The sequence below is a fragment of the Callorhinchus milii genome, unplaced genomic scaffold (assembly GCF_018977255.1).
Source record: "Callorhinchus milii isolate IMCB2004 unplaced genomic scaffold, IMCB_Cmil_1.0 Scaffold20, whole genome shotgun sequence".
NCBI classification, from domain to species: Eukaryota; Metazoa; Chordata; class Chondrichthyes; order Chimaeriformes; family Callorhinchidae; genus Callorhinchus; species Callorhinchus milii.
Window position 1 is genome coordinate 10189579 of NW_024704761.1, and position 22855 is coordinate 10212433.

At 45.5% G+C, this 22855-nt stretch overlaps 2 protein-coding genes across 6 annotated transcripts in view; both read left to right on the plus strand.

Moving 5' to 3' along the window:
- Positions 1-19461, plus strand: part of LOC103175424 (myosin-10) — a 74948-nt gene extending 55487 nt beyond the window's left edge. For 4 of the 5 annotated variants that reach the window (XM_042342440.1, XM_007888454.2, XM_007888455.2 and 1 more), the window contains 21 exons: positions 1134-1265; positions 1975-2181; positions 3082-3219; positions 3677-3800; positions 4344-4515; positions 5184-5396; positions 5869-6013; positions 6767-6973; positions 8068-8172; positions 8490-8642; positions 8844-9092; positions 9469-9681; positions 10164-10376; positions 10888-11049; positions 11618-11746; positions 12237-12325; positions 13003-13126; positions 15036-15244; positions 15862-15970; positions 16654-16826; positions 17611-19461. In XM_042342440.1, coding sequence (XP_042198374.1) covers positions 1134-1265; positions 1975-2181; positions 3082-3219; positions 3677-3800; positions 4344-4515; positions 5184-5396; positions 5869-6013; positions 6767-6973; positions 8068-8172; positions 8490-8642; positions 8844-9092; positions 9469-9681; positions 10164-10376; positions 10888-11049; positions 11618-11746; positions 12237-12325; positions 13003-13126; positions 15036-15244; positions 15862-15970; positions 16654-16826; positions 17611-17758 — 3414 coding nt within the window. In that variant the 3' untranslated portion in view covers positions 17759-19461. Of the gene's footprint in view, positions 1-1133; positions 1266-1974; positions 2182-3081; positions 3220-3676; positions 3801-4343; positions 4516-5183; positions 5397-5868; positions 6014-6766; positions 6974-8067; positions 8173-8489; positions 8643-8843; positions 9093-9468; positions 9682-10163; positions 10377-10887; positions 11050-11617; positions 11747-12236; positions 12326-13002; positions 13127-15035; positions 15245-15861; positions 15971-16653; positions 16827-17361; positions 17574-17610 lie in introns of those variants that run through there. The other variant, XM_042342441.1, reaches the window with a different exon arrangement.
- A 2067-nt stretch (positions 19462-21528) lies between these two features.
- LOC121850509 (armadillo repeat-containing protein 10-like) lies at positions 21529-22684 on the plus strand. Its single transcript, XM_042342569.1, has 2 exons — positions 21529-21714; positions 21874-22684. Exons 1-2 carry the CDS (start codon positions 21529-21531, stop codon positions 22648-22650), a joined length of 963 nt encoding a protein of 320 aa, XP_042198503.1. The 3' UTR covers positions 22651-22684.
- Positions 22685-22855: the final 171 nt, after the last annotated feature.

Below are 22855 nucleotides of genomic sequence, written 5' to 3' on the forward strand. Positions count from 1 at the left end.
CAGTTTGGAGTTTAATGACAACAATCCCCCTCCCTCCCTCCCTCCCCACCAGCCACCACAAGAGACAGTTTGCTTGAGTTAAAAGTGTGCAGAATAATATAGCACTCATTCTGCACCAAGTGTTTGCTCTATTGCTAGACTATCTCTTGCGTTGAAGAATACAGCTGTGAAGACCCAGGATAGAACCAAGCCAATTTGGAAGGGATATTTGGAATTGTGAGCCAAGCTATCTTGTAACAATCTGCCTTTCTGCAATTCCGTTACATTACTTCAAAATAACTGGCTGCCAAGTAACATATATAACTACTTTGACTGGGCCCTGATGTTGCCTCTGTCATATCTAGCTTGACATGGATTTGACCTTAAAATTTGGTACATCTATGTAACCTGCATTATAAATATTTTTTCCCCTCAAAATAAATCCTATTGTATAGGAAATGAATTCCTGTGTGAGCCAGTATTCTCATCAATCAACTGTCTGAACTGCTAAATTAATACTTTTTAATTGGAATGGAGCTTTCAATTAATATTTTACAATCATGCATAATTATTCCAAAATCTAGCATTTACAACTAACTGTGCTATTTCATAATCTCCAAATTAACTTTTAAGAGAGAGTTTATTTTATTGAGTGAGTGTGTGGTGTGTGAGAGAGTGAGTATATTATACAACCAATAAATGCAGAAGAACTTATGAAGGAATATATAAAGGTTAGAGCGAAATACCAAAAGAGAATATGATAGATATGTCACTGGTCAGAGCAATAACTGAGACCTTTGCTTGGGTTTCTAAAATAGGAAAGTTAAAAGTATGGGGTGTATCAAAGGAGGATGTGAAGATTAATCTTCTGGATAAGATGAAAGCTGTTAAAAATGTCAGTTGTTCTTAAAGTAGAAACGTCACCGGGGAAAGATGGTCACCATATCAGGATATTAAAATAGGTTGGGAAGAAAATGTACTAGCCACAACATCCCGAAAGTCCTTCGAAATGGGAATTGTGTCAACGGAGGCAATGAGGTGACTTGACGTGTCCACTACCTGGGACGTCCTTCTGATGTGAAAGGTGCTATATAAATGTAAGTTGTTGTTGTTGACCCTCATACTGAGCTTTCCCATTTCCCTGCCCGGTTTAGGTTAAGCCACTTCTGCAGGTGACACGGCAAGAGGAGGAGTTACTGGCCAAAGAAGATGAGCTCACCAAAGTGAAGGAGAAACATGTTAAAGTGGAGTCTGAGCTGACGGATATGGAGAGAAAGTATCAGCAGGTTGGTAGGGTTTAAAAATTCAGCCTACTCCATTCTATCAAAGGGTTTCAAGTCTTTCTTAATCAATTTGCACATGACTTTCTGGATGAAGGTGCTTCCAGGTGGTCCTCTGCTCTGGGTCAATCCTCACTAGACTCAAAAGGGTCTCCTCGCCGGTTTCAATCAAACCTCAAGACATTTTAGAAATCAGAAAAGTTCTATCGGTTTCTTCTCCCATCACATTCCTTAACCCATTTGTTTCAAAGTGCAGTAAAGTCTCTTAGACCAATTTATAAAACTCATTCAGATTGTTTAGTCTCCTTGTGCTACCCCGGTAATTTGTTCTGTGGGATGATTACCCTTTGAAACTTCTACTAAATAATATTCAGCCCTAAATTCATAATTTCTACATTCTATTTCTTTCCTACTCTTTGAACCCTTCATTTTTAAAAAATGCACTTGAGATAAGAAATACGAGTCTGTTTTGTTCAATGAGAAAGCTGCATAAATGTCGTCTCTTCCAAATTATTCTGTTCCTATAATGGAATTGTCATAAGTGTGAGATCTTGCAACCAAAGTATTGTAAAAGATGTGCGTCAGCTGAAACTGTGGTTCTGATTGGGACAATACCTCCTAGTTGTACAGTGAGGCTTCAAAAGTGAGTATAGTGTAATTATAAATGTCGGTGACTGTGCTCAAACACTGTGACGAGTCCTCTTCTTTGCCGCAGCTCTTTGAGGAGAAAAACATTCTGGCCGAGCAGCTGCAAGCGGAGACGGAACTCTTTGCCGAGGCGGAGGAGATGAGAGCTCGCCTGGCCACCAAGAAGCAGGAGCTGGAGGAAATCCTCCACGACCTGGAAGCCAGAGTGGAGGAGGAGGAGGAAAGAAACCAGCAAACGCAGAATGAGAAAAAGAAAATGCAGCAACATGTCCAGGTGCTGTACTCATTGTGTATCTATGGGGCAGGTATAGAGTTTACCGATTTAATGAGAGTTTGGGTGTTTGTTTTGCCTATCTCATCACTAGTACAGCAATCTTCTGCTCTCACATCCTCACTGCTGGTATTAGACTGGAATTGGGTGAGGTCTCATCCTTCAGAAAGGAGACCAAGGATAATACTGAACCATTAAGCCAATTATTCAGGCTGAACACATTCCTGTTGGAGTTTTGCGCTGACCTTGGTAAAATCATTTAAAGGAGGAAATTGGACCTTGTGATGTAATCTGGGAAATGTTGGGTGGTTGTAGAAACTCTATTTGCTTCTGAACCTCTGCAGTACATGTTTCATTGTTCCACATCAGGCAAGAGTAATGAGATGTGTGATGAGTTTGGCGGTCATGTGGGCATAGCAGTGCCTTAGCTCACAACTTGGATGACACTTGGAATCACATAATCTAGGCTGCAGTGCAGTTCTGGAGGTGTTGCTGCATTGTCGGAGGCGCCACCCTTTGGATGAGGTGTTAATCGAGTTCTTGTCTGCCTGTTCAGTTGGACGTTAAAAATCCATGGCACTATTTGGAAAGAAAAGGGAGTTTCTCCCGGTCTCCTGGTGAAGAAATTCCCCAAATAAAATTGGTCATTCACTCCATGGCTGCTTGCAGGACAATGCTGTGTGCACATTAGCTGCTGTGTTTTGCCCATGAAATGCACAGTCACTCCACTTTACAGTATATCCTGTGAAGCACTTTGAGACATCTTGACGAAGTGTTAACACCAACAACAAAAACATTTGTATCACGCTTTCACGTCAGGAGGACGTCTCAAGGCGCTGAAGCACAATACCAAATGTAAATGCAAGGATTATTATTATTAACAAGCTTCTCACTTCCTGTTAGGATCTAGAAGAGCAACTGGATGAAGAGGAAGCAGCTCGACAGAAGCTTCAACTTGAGAAGGTGACGGCAGAGGCCAAAATCAAGAAGGTGGAGGAGGACATTATACTGCTGGAAGATCAAAATTCCAAACTAGGAAAGGTGAGTTTATGCAGTGGGTAGAGAGGTGTAGGTAGGTGCCAGGCAGAGAAGATGTGTGGACAGAGAAAGATGCATATTGATGAGCTCTTGTTGCTTGTTATGCTCTACTTTGCTTCCTATTCCAAGCAAAGTAGAATGCTCTTCCCTCCTGAACATTGTTGAGCAGTCGCTGAGAGTCAAACCGTTTTAGGTTCTGAGTTCAAAATCCGCTTATAGTTGAGAAAGGGGGCAGCCTTGCAAACACCTTGAAAGTGTCCAGTTGTTCCATTCTGGTTTAATGATTTCTATTAACCCGGATTTCACTGGAGTAACTTACGCTTAACTGCGTTTCTGCTATTCTTGGGAATTTGTCGATGAGATTTAAAGTGCGGGAGTAGAATTTGCTTCGGAATATGAATATCAAGGTGTTAAATGCCAGCTTTATTAAGACTGTTGTATTCTTTTATGAAAACACCAGGAAAAGAAATTGATGGAAGACCGCATCTCTGAGTTCACGTCACAGCTGGCTGAGGAGGAGGAGAAGGCCAAAAACTTGACTAAAATCAAGAACAAGCAGGAGATGATGATGTCTGATCTGGAAGGTGAGAGGATTTGGGACAGTTTCTGCCGTGACACAATTTTGTGCTCTTTATGATAAACATTTTCTTGAAAAGTAAAACTCAATGCACTTAAATTTGTGCTTTATCTGATCTGGACCTAAAGCAGATTCACTTTGTGCTCTATTTGAAGGAACAAAAGAGCAGGGGGAAAGATACTCAGCCTGTCAAATCTGATCTGCGAGCACAGCGTGTTAGAAAATGACAGGTGTTTAATCCCATTTCCCTACGCTTTCCGTATACTTTAATGTACTTAAGTCCCATGTATAAGTCTTGTTTTTTTTTGTAGGTTAACTCCCCAATTGTAGGACTGACGGACAGGTGCAGTAGGCTGAACGGTCTTAATGCAATACAATATTACATTTGTATAGCGCCTTTCACATTGGAAGGATGTCCCAATCCTCCCTAAACGCTCAACTATTCCAAGTGGAGTTTTACAATCCATGGTATTTCTGAGCTAAATGCCCGCAGGGAATAGAGGAAGCGTCCTGTTTGGGTTCAGGAACTCATGCTTGTCTGTCTGTCCAGAACGTTTGAAGAAGGAGGAGAAAACACGCCAAGAGCTGGAGAAAGCCAAGCGGAAGCTGGACGGGGAGACGACAGATCTGTCTGATCAGATTGCAGAGCTGCAGCAGCAGATTGAGGAGCTCAAGATTCAGCTGGCAAAGAAGGAGGAAGAGCTTCAGGCTGCCCTGGCCAGGTCTGAGGCGCCACCTACCAAATGGCTATGAAATCTCATTAGTGAGCCTGAGAGGGGGCCCTGCAGAGACCTGCGTACTTTAACGCCAGATACCCTGTTAGACTCTAGCCAGTGCAACATAGTACAAACCAGTATAATTTGATAATAATCCTTGCATTTGATATAGCGCCTCATCACGTCTTTGAGACATCTCAAAGCGCTTCACATACTATACTGTAAAGTCAATTAACTGGGTATTTTGTGGATGAAACGCGGCAGCCAATTGGGCACAGCAGTTAGTAAATTACAATTTACTGATCTTCAGTTCAACCAATTCTGGAATGGTTCATAACTCATTCGGATGGCTAGGCCTGCAGCCCCCTCCTATGTCCATTACCAAGTCATTGATGTATATTCTGAAAGGCAATGGTCCCCTCGCTAGCTGAAGTAGTTGACGTTCCTGCATTGACTCCACGGGTTTCCAATTCTATCCAGTTTCCTAAAACTGAGGCTCTTAGATCTGTTCAAGAACAAATTAGATAGATTTTTGCTAGAAATTAATATCTCAGGACACAGTATATAGTTTGGGACACGACATTTCAAGCGACTGCCAGGAAGGTGGAAGATGAACTAGATGAACCTTGTATTCTTTCGCCAGCAAATTCTTATGTTTTTATGTTCACTTTTAGAGGGGATGATGAGGTGACACAGAAGAACAATACTCTGAAGCAGGTGCGGGAGCTGCAGGTCCAGATCTCTGAGCTTCAGGAGGATCTGGAGTCTGAGAAGGCTTCGCGCAACAAAGCTGACAAGCAGAAGAGAGATCTGAGTGAAGAGCTGGAAGCTTTAAAGACTGAACTGGAAGACACATTGGATACAACTGCTGCCCAGCAGGAGCTAAGGTAGAGTAGCTAATAGACTGGGTAGTAGTAAGTTCAACATGGCATGTTGGAGGACTTGTAATCTAACTCATTTTGGGGAGGGCAGATTCAGCGATTCAAGATGTGAGTGAGGCAAACTCCTGGCAGCACTAAGCTAACTTTGCTTCAGTAGCGTGCTTTCCTTTGAAGAGATTTGCAGAGGGGGTTAAATTCAGTGCTGCCTTCAATCTTGTTTTTAAAAAAAGTGAGAGGACCTGGGTTCGATTCCGAGGCAGGGCAAAACTTTTGGCAAGTTTCCTTACTCACACACTTCTGTTTACCTAGCAGCAAGTAGGAACTTGGTTATTAGTAGATTGTCTGATCGCTGTCCTGCGATTAGAAAAAAAAATCCTTCGCCCCCCCACCCCACCACCCCAACAACCGCATTCCCCCCTCAAAAAAATGTGTTCACAAATGCAAAGGATTACTATTATTATTATTTCAACAAATGCAGGACCAAACGTGAGCAGGAAGTAGCTGAGCTGAAGAAAGCCATAGAAGAGGAGACCAAGACCCACGAAGTCCAGATTCAGGACATCCGGCAAAGACATGGCACTGCTCTGGAGGAGATCTCTGAACAGCTTGAACAGGCCAAGAGAGTCAGTACCTCAACGATTCTAGCTTCTCATTTTAAGAGCTCCCCATCTCTCATTTTCTTTTTTTTTAAAATTAATTTCTTTTTTGTTTCACTTGTTTGTGGTAAGTTACTGGTAAAGATTAGCGACCAAATTTGCCTCCAAATCATTCTGTATCCGATACAATTGTACTTGCTTTCAGATCTTTGTTCCATTCTTTGATTTTTTTGCTAATGATTTTAGATTCTGTCTGCCTTTTGAGTCGGGTGAAATATGGCATTCAAAAAAACAATAATATTTATCATGATTTTTATCCTCTTCCTGATCCAAATTTGCTCCCCAAATTCAAACTGGTTGTTCATCTCATTGTTTCTGATACAGGACATTTCTGGCCCAAATTAGCTGTTTAATTCATCTATATAACGATGTTTCTTATCAATTATGTTTTGTAAATAACTTCAAAACCACCATTTTACATAAAAAGCTACATCAATGGAAATTATTGTCAAATGAGAATTGTTAGACATCAAACTAAGGGATTCAAACCAAACATGAATAAGTATTCACAAACTGTATTCACCAGAAATGTATGACGTTAGAACCAGATCCAACACAACACAATGAATCAGTAAGGAATCAAGATTATTTCTGGATTTATTTTTTTAATCTGACTGGAACTGAGCACAAATCTACACAAGTGCATGTTTTACATTGGATGGATGTTCATGCCGCATTGGAGATTAAATACGAACTGGATTTCCTCCGATTGCTAAATAGGTCAAAGGCAATCTAGAGAAGAGCAAGCAGAGCTTGGAGAATGATAACAAAGAGCTGGCCAGTGAGGTGAAGTGCTTGCAGCAGGCCAAGAGCGACTCTGAACACCGCAGGAAGAAACTGGAGGCTCAAGTACAGGATTTTCAGATCAAGCTGTCTGAGAGCGAGAAGGCAAAGTCTGAGTTTTTCGAGAGAGCTCACAAGCTGCAGGTATGTTTCTATAAGAGCGGGTAACTGGACTTGAGGTACAATCAGCCATGATCTTATAAAATGGCAGAATAGGCTCAAGGGGCTGAATATCCTACTCCTGTTTCTATGACTACAACTGGCCGAGTACAACTTTTGTTGAGACAATAAATGTAATCCATTCTTGCTGGCTGAACTCCAGCAAATGGTTGGGCTTCTATCCTGGAATATGTTGGTTTCCGTTCTAACCCATTCTGAAACGGCTGCACAATTTAAGGAGACTTTATTGATGGGTTTGCCTGTTCAAAATTTACTCAAGGGAGTGAACAGTAATATCTTACAGACTTTTGCATAACTCTGAGGTTTCAGTATAGTTCCTGCACCAAATTGAGAAACGGAACCCAGTGGTGTGTGGCTTAGACTTCGATGTCCCTCTGTCCTCTGGCTACTGTAACTGGCAACACATTATTGCTTGTTGCTTTTAACAAATGCATGTGAAAGGTCATTAACAAATGCAAGCAGATCAACAACGTAGAGTCCTGTAGCTCAGTGATTAGAGCACTCATCTCGCAAGCGAGAGACCTGGGTTCGATTCCTGGCAGGGCGAAACCTTGGGCAAGTTTCCCTACTCCCCATAATAATCCCTCAAGAATAAAATAATAATTTGATCACTCAAGCCACAACTGTTTGTGGGACACTGCTGTGCGCAATTGGCTGCCGCGTTTCGCCCCCAAATATACAGTCAATCCACTTTTAAGGTATATTCTATGAAGCCCTTTGAGACGTCTAGAAGATATGAAAAGCAAATACAAGGGTGATTATATAACAATTGATGCCATGGGTGTTCAACAGCAGTTCTTGCTTAAATCCATGTATTAACAACCTAAATGGCTTTGAAAGAAAGAATTAAGAGTCAACTAAACAGCCCATTACACTTGGATTGACAGGAATAGCTGGAACAGTTGAGAATGACCTACTCTGGGCACTCGAAAGAAGCTTTTAACATCGTAAAATGCAGTTGTTGACAAGTGGACATTGGTAAACCTCGTGTTAAATGAGGAAAATAAACAGATCTGATGTTACAAAGAGTCTCGGATTAACTCTTTGTCTTCCCACAGAATGAGCTGGACAATGTCTCTGGGCTTCTGGAGGAGGCTGAGAAGAAAACCATTAAACTGACCAAAGATACAGTCAGTTTGGAGTCTGCACTGCAAGACACTCAAGTACGTAAATCAATACAAAATCTTTAACGAACACAGGTTCCAGAGATTGTTCTCCTGAACTTCCAACTTGTGAGAGTGGAGGAATGGTACTGCGTCAGGAGTGATGGCATCTCACCCAATGTGGGCATCTTGGCCTCCGCTCACTACCAGTGGTGCCGCTCACAAGTCAGTAAAGCCCAGAGTTTGAGCTTGTTGTCCAGTGATTGAGTCACAAGTTTGTGGCAGCCCTCACTGCTCCTCATTCCAGCCCATCCATCAAACATTGGGGTAGTGGTGAAGAGGGGGTAAAATGGGTTTGAATGTTTTGCTTGTTGCAGGAGTTGCTTCAGGAGGAGACAAGGCAGAAGTTGAACCTCAGCAGCCGCATCCGGCAGCTGGAGGAGGACAAGAATAATCTCCAGGAGCTGCAAGAGGAGGAAGAGGAAGCGAGGAAGAACCTTGAGAAGCAGGTCGGAGCCCTCCAAGCACAGGTATTGCTCTGAGCCATAACAGCTCTGGTTAAGCTCAAGGTGGGGGTGTGGGTTAGTAGGTAAATGGTGAATATTGGTATAGCTCTTGTCCATGCAAGGACATGAGCTTGTAGTTTAACTTCAGTTGTAAAAGGTGTGGGGTGAGCAATACACAACGCCTTGAGTCCTACTAAATGGAATTTATTGGGGTTCCTAATCTAGCTGCTCGACGCTAAGAAGAAAGTGGATGATGATGTGGGTACCATCGATAACCTGGAAGAGATCAAACGGAAGCTTCAGAAGGACATGGAGCTGCTGACTCAACGCCTGGAGGAGAAAGGAGTGGCCTTCGATAAGATGGAGAAGACGAGAACACGGTTGCAGCAGGAACTGGACGATCTGCTGGTGGACCTGGATCATCAGCGGCAGATAGTCTCCAACCTGGAGAAAAAACAGAAGAAATTCGATCAGGTGTGTTCTCTGCCATTCATTTCATATCCCACTCTTCCCCCTCCTCTCCCCCCGCATCCAGAATGAGACTGTTTCAAAGGAGAACCACAACTAACAGTTGTTGTCGGTACTCGATAATTTTCGTAGCTTTGGATATCAATCAGCGAGGTTTCAGTAAAAAAAACTTATCTGGTAATATAGAAGATCGTTTAAACTTTCCTATAGGGGTGACGTTCACGACAGTCAGGGTCAGCAATCCCAGCTCAAGATCTCACACCAGAATTCAACCTCTTTCATATTTGATTAAATATTCAGATGCTGATATATCTGAGTCGGACCAGCTGACAGTTTGCCTCTTAGGAACATTTATATTTGTTCCTTTGTGTTTGTCTGGCAGATGCTGGCTGAAGAGAAAAACATATCTGCCCGCTTTGCTGACGAGCGGGACCGTGCGGAGGCCGAGGCCCGGGAGAAGGAGACCAAAGCCTTGGCACTGAACCGAGCTTTGGACGAAGCCCTGGAGGCTAAAGAGGAGCTGGAGCGACAGAACAAGCAACTGCGGGCTGAGATGGAGGATCTGATGAGCTCGAAGGACGATGTGGGCAAAAATGTGAGGACAGTGATTGTGTGGGGGGGGGCGGGTGGTGAAGGAGGTGGTGAATATTGGTACGGCTCTTATCCACGCAAGGACATGGGCTTGTATTTTAACTTCTTTGAGAATTTGTCAAACCACAGACATCTACATTTGACACATTGTTTGTGTCATTGTGAGCTCCCCAATTAAGCCGTCTCTCAACCTCATTCCCTGCTCTTTTCAGTGCCCTAGAAGACCCATCCTCCACATGTGCTTCTCCAATTCCGCTATAAATTTTTCGCCCACAGAATACACAGTAAATCCACTTTCCCATACATTCTGTGAAGCGCTTTTGAGACGTCTCAACAACGTGATAAGGTGTCATATCAAATATAAGTATTATTAAATGTCTTATCAATTTGAAACCATCCCGCAACGATCAGTACATATTTGGATGATCCTCCGGGAGAGAATTCTTCACTGTTCCTATGCTATCCTAATTATCTCTCCCACACCAGGTGCACGAGCTGGAGAAGTCCAAGCGAGCCCTGGAGCACCAGGTGGAGGAGATGAGAACCCAGCTGGAGGAGTTGGAGGATGAGCTTCAGGCCACCGAGGATGCCAAGCTACGCCTGGAGGTCAACATGCAGGCCATGAAAGCTCAGTTTGAGCGCGATCTGCAGGCCAGAGATGAACAGAACGAGGAAAAGAAGCGAATGCTGGTTAAACAGGTGAAGTTGATGCCTACCAGATCTTAATCAGGAAGAATTTGGGTTCAAAAGGAATTTGTAGCTTCTAACACCTCCCCAGCACAGGGTTTTTTCTGCCGTTACCAGAAGTTCCAATTGCAGGTTCATTCGGAAGCCAATCCACTGGACTTGCATGGCTTTGAGGTTGAACTCTTCAATCTCTGAATGCCGCTTGGTCCCAGAGCAGAGACTCGGCATTGTTCTGTTTGTGAGAGTCTTTACTTTCAACTATAAGTAACCTGCATCTGCTGCTTGTAACCTGCAATGTTCTCCCCTTCTAAACTGAAACGGGGTGAGGGTAGAGAAGTCCCTTGCACATTCATGTCCTCAGCACCACCTGCCACTTCCCATTGAAGTATTGAAGCCGAGTCCCTAGGCTTTAGGGTGTTCTGGGTTGTATTGTACTCGGGGAAACTCGCCCTGCCTGGCTGTTTGTGGGATGTTTCCACTGTGGTTTGGAGACTTGCCTGGTTAATGCTGCCTCTCGCTGCAGGTTCGAGAGCTGGAGACTGAGCTGGAAGATGAACGGAAACAGCGAGCTCAGGCAGTGGGGGCCAGGAAGAAGCTGGAGATGGACCTGAAGGATCTGGAAGCGCAGATCGAAGCAGCCAACAAAGGTCGTGATGAGGCCATCAAACAGCTCCGCAAACTGCAGGTAGTGTCTCGCAGCACTACCACCACCACCATCTCCGGCCCCTCTCTCTACCCATTGATGAGAGCAGCAACTAAGAAGCACTGAGTATTGCTGCTGGCTAAGAAAGCAAACAGGGTTGGGGTTCATAAACCGGGCATTGAATATAAAAGTGGGGGATGTCAATTTGTTTAGGGCTTTATTGGGGCTGCAGGTGGAATAACGATGCTCAGACACTATTGTGTGTGAAAGGCACTGCATACAAGTGCAAGTTGCTGTTCAGTTTTGTATTCTCCTTAGTTGGGAAATTGTTGGATTGTTAGCAGAAAGACTAATAATATTAATAATTTAAATAAAATGTTTGTGGGACACTGCTGTGTGCAATTGGCTGCCAGATTTCGCCTCTAAAATACACGGTCAATTCACTTTACAGTATATTCTGTGAAACACGTTGAGACGTCTTAACGACATGATAAGGCGCTGTATCAAATCCGAGGATATTACAATTAATATTTGGTTTGGAATTTCCGTCTTAATTTTTTTTCACGCAGTTTGACGTGGAACAAACCCTTTCCCTCACTCTCTTCTTTAGGCCCAGATGAAGGATTACCAGCGTGAGCTGGAAGAAGCTCGTGCCTCCAGAGATGAGATCTTCACTCAATCAAAGGAGAACGAAAAGAAACTGAAAAGCCTGGAAGCAGAAATCCTGCAACTGCATGAGGTAGGTGTGTGTGTGTGTGTGTGTGTGTGTGTGTACTGGGGAAGGGAGATGTGGGAGGAGGAGTTTTGACTGAGAGCGACTTGTATTGTACAGGGTGTCCATAGCGTCCTGTTGCAATGCAGTGATCTGAGACTACGGAGGAGCTGAAATAAGCTGTCAGAGATGCATTTCGCTTCCTCACTAACATCCATGTTGCAGGAGATATCGTAACGAACATAGCGACAGATCATTATCTACAATGAAAATGATGACACGCACAAACACTCACTCTGATCCTTTGGATGTCTCTATCTGAATGCAGTTAAACACTTGTCCCGAATACAATTAAGTACTTCCAGATACAACTGTCATCATGTTTTAGTTGTTAGTCAGTACACTATAGGAAAAACAAACATCGGGACTTTGTAGACACCCTGTACATTACATAATGTGTACATATCGCTGGATTAACACAGCAGAGTTGCTAAAGCGGTGTAATTGGATCTCTCAGGAGCTGGCTTCCTCCGAGCGTGGACGGCGTCACGCGGAGCAGGAGCGGGACGAGCTGGCGGACGAAATCGCAAACAGCGCGTCTGGAAAGTAAGGACCCCCCCCTCCGAACCCACAAAAAAAAAGAGGCAAAATACTGCAGATGCTGAAAATCTGGTATAAACACAAAGGTCGTTGGGATCACGCAGCAGGTCAGGCAGCATCCATAGAGAGCGGAAAATGAGTTAGTGTTTCAGGTCTATGACCTTTTGTCATCAACCTGAAACGTTAACTCATTTTCCTCTCTCCATAGATGCTGTCTGATCCTGTTGTGTGTTCCCTGCGACTTCTGTGTTTATTCCTTCATCTGAAGCCTTTCGTTTATCACAGAAACTCACTCAGATTTGCCGGGAACAATACAAATTGTAAATGATTAATCTTGCAGATTGATTTTATGTGATGCCTGTACCTGCTCCCAGCACGGAAGGGTTTGTGAGTGTATAAAACAGTTGAAGTTGAGCCTATGTTCTGTATAAGTTTAATACTAAATGATTACCGTGGCTTGAAGTGGCTGATTTCATTTGGAAGCTGCAACCAATGTAGTATCAGTCTTAGGACAGTTTTACAGCAGCCAGTTGCATTACCAGCTGAGCAGTTGGGGGATGAGTAGTTCTAGGTTACAGGCAACGATATCATTCTGGAGATCTGATGTTTGGATCTAGATTTGGATTTTCTGGTATAAATGTAAAGCGAGGCTGCCCTGATACACTGTGCCTGGTGTTCTCCAGGTCTGCTCTGCTGGAAGAGAAGCGCCGTCTAGAGGCTCGGATTGCTCAGCTGGAGGAAGAGCTTGAAGAGGAACAGAGCAACATGGAGCTTCTGAACGACCGATTCCGCAAGACCACGATGCAGGTACCTTTACTGCTGGACGCTTGCCTTGTGAGCTCTACCCACAGACGGGCACCTCAGTGGCCAACAAGTCAAACGTCCCGTGCTTCAGATGAGACGTTAAACAGAGGCCTGTTCAAGTGCATGTTAAAGGTCCCGTGGCGCTATTTGAAAAGAGAAAGGAGTTTCTCCCGGTGTCCTGGCCAACAATCTCCAAAATAAAATTGATCAGTCATTCCATGGCTGTTCCTGGGACATTGCTGAGCACAATTGGCTGCTGCGTGTTGCCCACAAAATGTACAGTCAATTCACTTTACAGTGTATTCTGTGAAGTGCCTTGAGGCTCTCGAAGATGTGATAAGGCGCTGTATTAAATCCAAGGATTATTATTATAATGCAGTGCTTTCAGAAACTCTGGGAATGGATGACTTGCTTGGCTTGCAGGAAGGTCATATGCTGGAGTTATTGGGATTCCAATTGGGAATCAGTGATTGACAATAGGAATCTATGACTATGCTTTCAGTTTCCTCTTGTGCTGTATCCCAGCAACAAACTGCGCTTAAAGCCAGGAGAAACTAGAACTGTTGGGAGGATTGCCACTCGTTTTTTTTAAAAAGACTTTTTTAAAAAAAGTTTAGGGTTAGAGTTAGACTTGAATTAAAAAAAAAGGTAAATTGGAGTTGTTACTTCGACTCTGGCTGAGATCGGTTAACAAACCAGATCTCAGGCTCCTTTGCATCTTTGAAAGGCTCAGTTCAGCTCTGGACTGAACTTCGGTAGCTGAGCAACTGGGCAATGAATCATTTGAAGTTTAGTTTTTTGAAGCTTAGAACTTGGTTAAAAATTATTTTCAATCCATCTGAGGGCTGAGAGGTTTGACCTGGAAACCGCGTAGAGATGTTGAATAAACAAAGAACCTGATAGCAGATAGGCAGATGATCTTTCAAATGATAGCACTTTCATGTGATCAGCTTTTGACATTGAAGATCTCAATCACTTACTGCTGTTATGGAACTTCTATTGTTAGAATATTTCGAGGAATTAAAATCTGTAATTATGCAGTGCTGGTTTGTATGGAGGAATTCTAGATTTTTAACTTCCTTTCAGATGTTATTAAACACCCATTAGTTATTAACTTGCACAGAAATCTGCCAGATTTTCATCACTAGAATAGACTGCTCCAGTGTCTGACTGCTTGGGACGTCCTCCTGACGTGAAAGGCGCTACACAAATCTAATTTTGTTGTTGCTTTAGTAGCCCTGAGACTTATTAACTGGAAGATCACTTTGAAAGGATTATCAAATTACACTGATGCTTAATGTGGATCAAACCAAAGTAACGAAGTAAACCAATTACAACTGCCATCTTACAAACAGTTGCATGATATCTGGGTTACCAGTGTCTGTTGGTGCAAGTGTCTGGGTTACCAGCATGGGGGTGGGGTGTATCTGGGCTACCTGTTGGGTGTGTGAGTATCTGGTTACCTGTGTGTGCTTTGGGGGGAGGGGGAGTGGGGGGCGTCTGGGTTAGCAGCCTCTGTGTTAGGGGAGGGGTGTATATGCGTTACCTGTTTGTGTGTGTGTGTTTGGTGGGGGGGGGGTGCCGAGGGAGGGGTTATCTTGGTTACCAACTTCTGTTAGGGAAGGTGGGAATCTGGGTTACGTGTGTGTGACTGTATGTGTGAGGGGATATCTGGGTTACCAGTGTGTGTGTGTGTGACAGAGAGTGAGGGGGTATCTGGGTTACCAGTGTGTGTGTGTGTGACAGAGAGTGAGGGGGTATCTGGGTTACCAGTGTGTGTGTGTGTGACAGAGAGTGAGGGGATATCTGGGTTACCAGTGTGTGTGTGTGTGACAGAGAGTGAGGGGGTATCTGGGTTACCAGTGTGTGTGAGTATCTGTGTTACCAGTCTGTGGCATTTACACTCGTGTAGGTAGAGACACTGAACTGTGAGCTCGCCACGGAGAGAAGCGCGGGACAGAAGAGCGAGAATGCTCGTCAGCAGCTGGAGCGGCAGAACAAGGAGCTGAAAGCCAAGCTGCAAGAGATGGAAGGAGCCGTTAAGTCCAAATTCAAGTCCACCATCACGGCCCTGGAGGCGAAGATAGCACAGCTGGAGGAGCAGCTGGAGCAGGAAGCAAAGTAAAATGCGCTTGTAACACGAGTGTGTGCAGAATGCTTGTTGTGGCTAACCTTGGCACTAAAGCAGTGTGAAATGCCATTCCTTTAGTTGGAATTGTGAAGAGGTAGAATTAATAGATACCATTGGGCGAACGGCTTCCTTCTGTGCTGAAATGGTTCTATGCCACCCTTCAACAGTTAGGACGTAGCTACCCGCGTGCCGGTGTGACGTAGGTAAGATGTGACTAATGGAGCTTTAGAGCAACATGAGAATCACTATTTATATGTTGTGCAAATAACAATTTTTATTTACTTCAGCCTCTTATTTACCCCCACCCGTTGGAACTCCATCTCACAGATCCTTTGCCTCGGCCCCTCCCTTGTTTCCTTCAAAGCCGTTCTCAAGACCCGTCTCTTCGACCACTCCTTCGGTTACCCTTCTTACCCTCCCTGCCCTCCTGATCTCAACCCCCCAGCTCAGATGCAAATCCCTGACTGTTCAGTGCCTTGGGTCATCCTCCCGACATGAAAGATGCTATACACACGGAATTTGTAGTTGCTAATTTGAGTGCAAAGACCTCAGTGCTACGTTTCCTTGCTGAGAGCTTCACACCATCTTTCGTTGCCGTCTCTTGCAGAGAAAGAGCAGCTTCCAATAAACTGGTGCGTCGCACAGAGAAGAAGCTGAAGGAGGTTTACATGCAGGTTGAGGATGAGCGCAGACACGCCGATCAGTACAAAGAGCAGGTCTGACTTCAGTCGTTTTGTAAAATTCCTGGAGAATGAATCGTTTTAAAGCAAAAAAGCAAATGTACATTTTTTTTATATTATTGCCTTGTCAAGTGGCTGAAAAGTGGCAGCTCCAGAAATGGACTCAAAAAGAGGATATTAACGTGTTCTGTATCGATGGAATTTTGTTCAAATGTATTTTGGGATTTTTTTTGTAAAACTGCAAATATTCTGGAGCCCGAGCTGTTCACTGGGTCAGGACATATCCTTCCTCTCCCGTCCATTTCCCCTGAATGTGTCCCTCCACTGAACTCTTCTTCCCCACCCACTTCCGCCCCCGTTACACCAAGAAAGATCCAATAAAGCTATAAGTCCAGGATTATATCAGCCACTTGGGTGTCAGTCACAAACTATAGCGGTCCCAGCTTCCCATGCTTGGGACATGTTCCAATAGATCTGATTGATGCTCTTTTCTGTCCTTTGGTCACTCTATTCCTGAAGGATGCAGAGTAGAGTGTGCATTGGACCCATGACCTTCTGCACTTAGCCTTGATATTGCACCATTGAGGAATAATCGGCCTATGAGAGGGATGTGGTGACCAAAGGAAGCTTGATTTCGTTTAGCTCTGCCAGTTGTTTGTTCGTGTTGCTAAGGCGCTGCTGAGCACGGCTTGAATCATGACGTTCCAGTCTTTCCTCAGGTGGAGAAGTCTAACTCACGCATGAAACAGCTGAAGCGACAACTGGAGGAGGCCGAGGAGGAGGCCACCCGGGCAAACGCCGCCCGCCGCAAGCTCCAGCGCGAGCTCGACGATGCCACAGAGACCTCGGAGTCCATGGGCCGCGAGATCAATACCCTGAAGAGCAGGATCAGGTGAACAACAAACAACAACTAATTATATTTGTTTAGTGCCTTTTATGTCAGGAGGATGTCCCAACAAGTTGTTGTAACTCCAGGTGTCGATCACCCTTAGTTACTGCAGGTAGCAGGAGTCTTGTACCGTAGTGGTTAGAGCGCTCACCTCGCAAGCGAGAGGACCCGTTTTTGACTCCTGTGAAGGGCCAAACATTAGACAAATTTCCTTACTCCACTCGCCACTATTTACCAAGCAGTAAGTAGAAACCCGGTTGCTAGTCAATTGGCGGATCACTTTCCGGGAGTAATAGCCCTAAAAAAAAATTGCTCAATCCACGACTGTTTATGGGATGTCGCTGTGCGCAATTGGCTGCCGCGTTTCGCCCACAAAATATACAATCGATTCACTTCATGGTACATTCTATCAAGAGCTTTGAGAGTCTCAACGACATGATAAGGCGCTATATCAAATGCAAGTATTATTATTAGCAGAGGCGAGGAGACTTTTTTTAATCCCTACCCTGAAATGAATTTTACCCTCTTGTCTCAAAAGAGGGAAGAAGTTTGAGCATCTCTTTGCCAACCGTTCACCTGCAGTAAAAGCAGAAATCGGGCAGACCAGTATCGGAGCAGATACAAGGCTAGTCACTGTCTACCTGCCTTCTATACTAGACATTTCTTTTCTTTTGTTTTTATAAAATGTGCCTCTTCCCTTTTCACTGCCGCCCCGAGAACAAATGTACACAAGACAGCTGGTTGTCGATGACGTGTGTGTAGCTTAATGCCATGCTTTTCCCTGCAGGAGAGGTGGGAGTGGCCTGACCTTCACAAGCAGTCGGACAGGCCGCCGGGCACTCCAACTGGAAGGGACATCGCTCGAGCTCTCGGACGAAGAGCTGGATGGTAAAGTGGGGGAGCTGAACGAATCGCAGAGCAATCAGGCAGAGTAGAGATGATGCCAGTCGGTGTGGTCCACCCTCCCTCTGCTGTCAGAGCCTCTGGGGATTGGAGCGAGAGCTGTGCCGACCTCGGATTCTCCACTGCCTTATTTTGTATTGTTTTTAAAAAAGGGGCAAGATACGAGATGATATAAGCCACTGTCCTATAGCGTCTTAAACTTCTTTAGTCTCAACATCCTTACCTTACGTATCGTATCCACATGAATGCTTTCAGAAGATACTAATTTGAGCCCATTTTGCTGACTGTTGAGGAAACGTCTGAATTTGGTTTTCTCTTAAAGGATTGGATTAAATTCCAGACACTATTAAGGCTTGGTATTAGTATGCATGCTACATGTACATACCAGCGCACATGTCATTATAGGGGATCTGACAAGTAGCATAGAGCTGGATTATTCACATCTGCAGTTGATGCTGCAGAAATACCAAACTGTGAGCGTCTAATTGAAGCATCTTTTCCTATAAAAGCTTCCATTAGCTGGTGTATGAATGGGTGGGTGTGGGGAAGGGCTGCCACAATGTCCTGAGGCTTCAGCAGCAGATCAACGACAGGAATTAATAAACGCATTGGCTGCAAAATGACCCTTTTAAAAGCTCTCCCCTCTGTCATTGGCTGGAGTTTCGTTCTTTGACTTGCATTACAAACAATCAGCGACGGTGCGGACTGAACCTGCTGGGGGCTAATGTTGTAAACTGCAGGCGGGCGGGGGATTCGAGGCAGTAACCTGGGATCCAGTGAACTTGTACGAAGCATTTTGAAGGGAGTACTACAGTATTAAACAACATTGGTGTTTCATTGCTACATTGACAGTGTTATGGTGTTGTAATTTGTGTGTGTTGTAGCCATTGCTTGTCGTTCTGTACCTGCGCTACTGTTGCACAGCACAGTCAGTGTTGCATTGGGTTTTCCTCCCAGCAGGGTGAGGTGGGGTTAACAGTTTTATCATCAATCGTGGACCGGCCTCGCTGCATGATCTCTATCGTCCTTTTAAATGCTCTGCTCACAGGAGCAACTGTGAACAGCTTTGTAATGTGACAATAATGTAGTGACATCACTTCAGTATCCTAACCTCTCACCAGCATCCTGATACAAACTAGCTCAGCGTCCCGAAGGAATGAGACACTGTCTTTAGAATCCTAGGAAATATTTTGTGTGTCAAGCTGTGGTTTTGGTACAGCCCACACAAGCTTAGCGAGAGATGCCGCATGACTCAGAATTGTACAAGCCAAAACATATCACTAGTTCTAAGTGGACAGACCACATTCAGCCTAAAGTTCTTTGAAAGAAACATTTTGGAAAGTGCCTTCGATTATAATTTGGTTATAAGCATCGCAAGCTAAAGCTACACATGACAGTTTGTTGAAGTATAAAGTAACCATTCGCAGTGGGTTTTCGATCACTGTCAGGCTGCGCATCACATCGAATACATCCTTAATACCCCTGGACCCATACAGGGTTCTGTTTGAATGTGTACCTGAGCCTCTGCCTCAAGCAGGAGACGTTTCCATTTCTTCCAGTTTAAAGGTTTGACATCTATATGCAGTACTTCACTGAGCTGGCTGGTGACCATCAGGTGCTGTCATTCTCCTCCTATTGTGTACCTGTATTTCTAGACAGCGATCTCACTGAATAAAGATTCCTTTGGAAGCATTTTTTTTTAAAAAAAAACAATAAAGATATTAAATGCAGTGTTCCAAAGTCTTGCTCTCCTCTTTTACTCAATTTTGTTTTGGAAATTCCTAGTAAATAACTTTTTTTNCACTCTACAGTGCTTACCTCTTGATATTACTGCTTGATATTTCACTGCAATAAAGGCTTTGAGACATTTCGAAGATGTGATGAGGAGCTATATCACTTGCAAGGATTATTATAATATAACTCCCTTGCGTCCCGAGTTGAAAAAATAGATGATGCACCCTCTTATGCCCCAAGTAGAGACAACAAATAAACCCCACCTAGCGTCCCAAGTTTAAAAAACACATGTAAACGCCCTTCCCCTCCCTGTTGAATTGAATAATGCGATTGTCAAAATCTATTTTAGGCTGAGGTCAATTAAAGCCCTAACTGCTGTCCTCGCTGGGATGCGCTAACCCAGTACATGTAGACAGCATTTGAAACCTGTGACACTCAGCCCAGCGGAGGAACAGTTTACACCCATACAGCACCTTTCACTGATGGAGAGCATCTCAAAGTGTTGAACCCAATGTACAGTATCTTGTTTTATTTTACAGTACAGTGTCCTGTTTGAATTATTCACTACCCTGTTGGTATCGGTGGAATATTGGGATTAAAATACTCTCAGATTTACAGTTGCCTAATATAGATTGTAAGATAATGGTAAGAAAGAAATATTGCAGGGAGGAGAAAGGTAGGAGGCTTGAGATTCGAGATGGTTCACTCGTGTAAGGTTTTGTTTCACCCACAAATTACAGACAGTTCACTTTCCAGTATATTCTGTGAAACCAAACCCTTTGAGGTGTCTGAATGATGTGATAAGGTGCTTTATCAAATGCTAGGTTTATTGTTCTATTATTAAAACGAAACTTCCTCTGAGGTTTAAAGTTTGACCAAGTGAGAACGGCCTTTTTTTTAAAACCCTCTTGTCACTTGGATGTAGTTCAACACACTGACCACTGGTCGTCAGCACAAAACTACTGCAAACATTATTGGCTTTTATCTACTGAAGAAATCGGAAGGAAATTGGATGTTTTTTTCACAAGTTTCAATGTTCTTACCGAGCAGTTAGTAGGAATCTGGTCATTAGTCAATTGGCGGATTACTTTCCAGGAGTAATCTCTCCAAAATAAAATCCACGACTGTTTGTGGAACACTGCTGCGTGCAGTTGGCTGCTTCGTTTCCACCACAAAATACACAGTCACTACACTTTGCTCTATAATTCCTTGATAAGGTGCTCCATCGAATGAAAGGATTATTATTATATCATTAAAAGTGCTTGGAGGCATTCTACCGATGTGAAGGCTGCTATTATAAATGAAAGCGTATTATGAAATAGTTTTGTGAAATTCCTAATCAAGAATAAAACATTGTAATCGCGCGTATCATGATCATAAATATTATTTAAACGGGTCATCGAAGGCAAGCAACGGATCCTTACCATGTTTTCCTTCTCCTTGCGACACAAGGCGCTATATCGAACGTGAGGATGATCAGTCTTTTCCTTCTCTAACCAACGTAACCCATCTGAAATGCTGTGCCGCTGTCCGGCGCCTCGGGACGCCCTCCGAGGCGTGAAAGGCGCGATACAAACGTCATTTTGTCGTCGTCGTCGTCGTCGCGACCAACCGATAACAGTAAGAAATAATAACGATCCTCGCCTTTGATACAGCAACTCCGAGACGTCTCGAAGCGCCTTCGCCGAACGGGACCGCGATGAACGCAACAAATTTTTTTTGTGGGCGAATTAGAAGAATTGTTCCTTTGATGCCCGAGTTTGGAACAGTAAAGTTTGATGGCGCGACTGTGATAATAACAGTACCGTATTATGGCGTCACCCAAACCATCGCATTCAAAAAGGCGAGTGTTGTGGATACTGGAACACTGCGGTTGATGTCACTCGCTATCGGTTACCGGAGGACCACTGGGGCCGAGTCTATCGGTTGGGGGGAGACAACCGTCGATGCTCAAACCATTGGCCGTTTCCACCGACATTTGTGGGGCAGCGACACACACACACACACACACACACACACGGAGGGCAATTCCCTTCAGTGGTGGGAATTGGTGTCGGGCGGTGGGGCAATGGAGACCGACTCAGCGCAGAGGTGTCGGGGGGATGTGGTGGCGCTTTTGTCCGGGACGGGAACTGCCTATTTGGTGTACAAAGCCGTGGGCCTGAGGTCAGGGGCTGAGGGGCAGGAGAGCGCCTCGGGCCGCGGGGGCGGCGGCGGTGATGGCGGTGATGGCGGTGATGATGATGATGATGGAGTGCGGTCAGGAGTGGCCAACAACAACAACACCGCCACCACCACCAACAACAGCAACAACAACACCAACAGCAGCACCACCACCACCAACAACAGCAACAACACCACTACCACCACTACCACCACCACCAGCAGTGAGTTGGACGCTCACCATCTCCAGACCCTCCTGTCCGTCCTGAAGCAAAACCCCGACCCGACCGTCACGGCGCTGGTCCGGACCGGCGTGTGCCGATTGGCCTCTCTCACCGCCGACCGGGACCTGCTCCGCCTCCGGGGCGGCATCGGGGTCATCGCCGAGTCCCTGCACGACCCCCTGACCGAGATCCGGGTGGACGCCTTGAACGCCCTCCGCGTCCTGTTCGAGCACCCGGACAACCGGGAGGCGGTGCGGGGCTGCACCCGGCGGGTGTGCGAGCTGCTGCGGGGCCCCCCGGGACCCCACCCCCACCCCCACCACCCCCCGGACTCCCGGCTGCGCTCGGCCGCCCTCCGGCTCCTGGGCAGCCTGTCCCAGTGCCGCCAGGACCAGCTGAGCCTCAGGAGGTCCATCCCCGAGCTGCTGGCGCTCCTCCACGGGGGCTCGGCCCAGACCCAGACCCAGGCGCTGAGGGTCTGCCTGAACCTGTCCACCAACCCCGAGTTGGCCTTCGACATCCTCAACACCCGCCTCCCGCCCGCCTTCCTCTCGGCCCTGAGCGTGTGCTCCCGCCCGGACCTCCTGAAGGGCCGCCTCACCTTCCTCAGCAACGTCAACGAGATCCGCCGCAGCGCCCACTACGCCGCCGCCGCCGCCCACCGCGAGTACAACGAGGAGTCGCTCTGCGCTCTGCTCTTCACCGGCTCCCACTTCTCCAACAGACTCTTCCCTCTCATGACCCACCCGGACAGCGGCGTCTACCTGCTCACAGCCAAGATCCTCACCAAACTACGGTCCTAACCCCACGGGGTGCTCCCCCACCCACAAAACATCCACCCACCCACAAAACATCCACCCACCCATCCATCCACCCCCCCCCCACCCACCCACAAAACATCCACCCACCCACCCACCCCCACCCCACCCATCCATCCACCCCCCCCACCCACCCACAAAACATCCACCCATCCACCCATCCCCCCCACCCATCCATCCACCCCCCCCC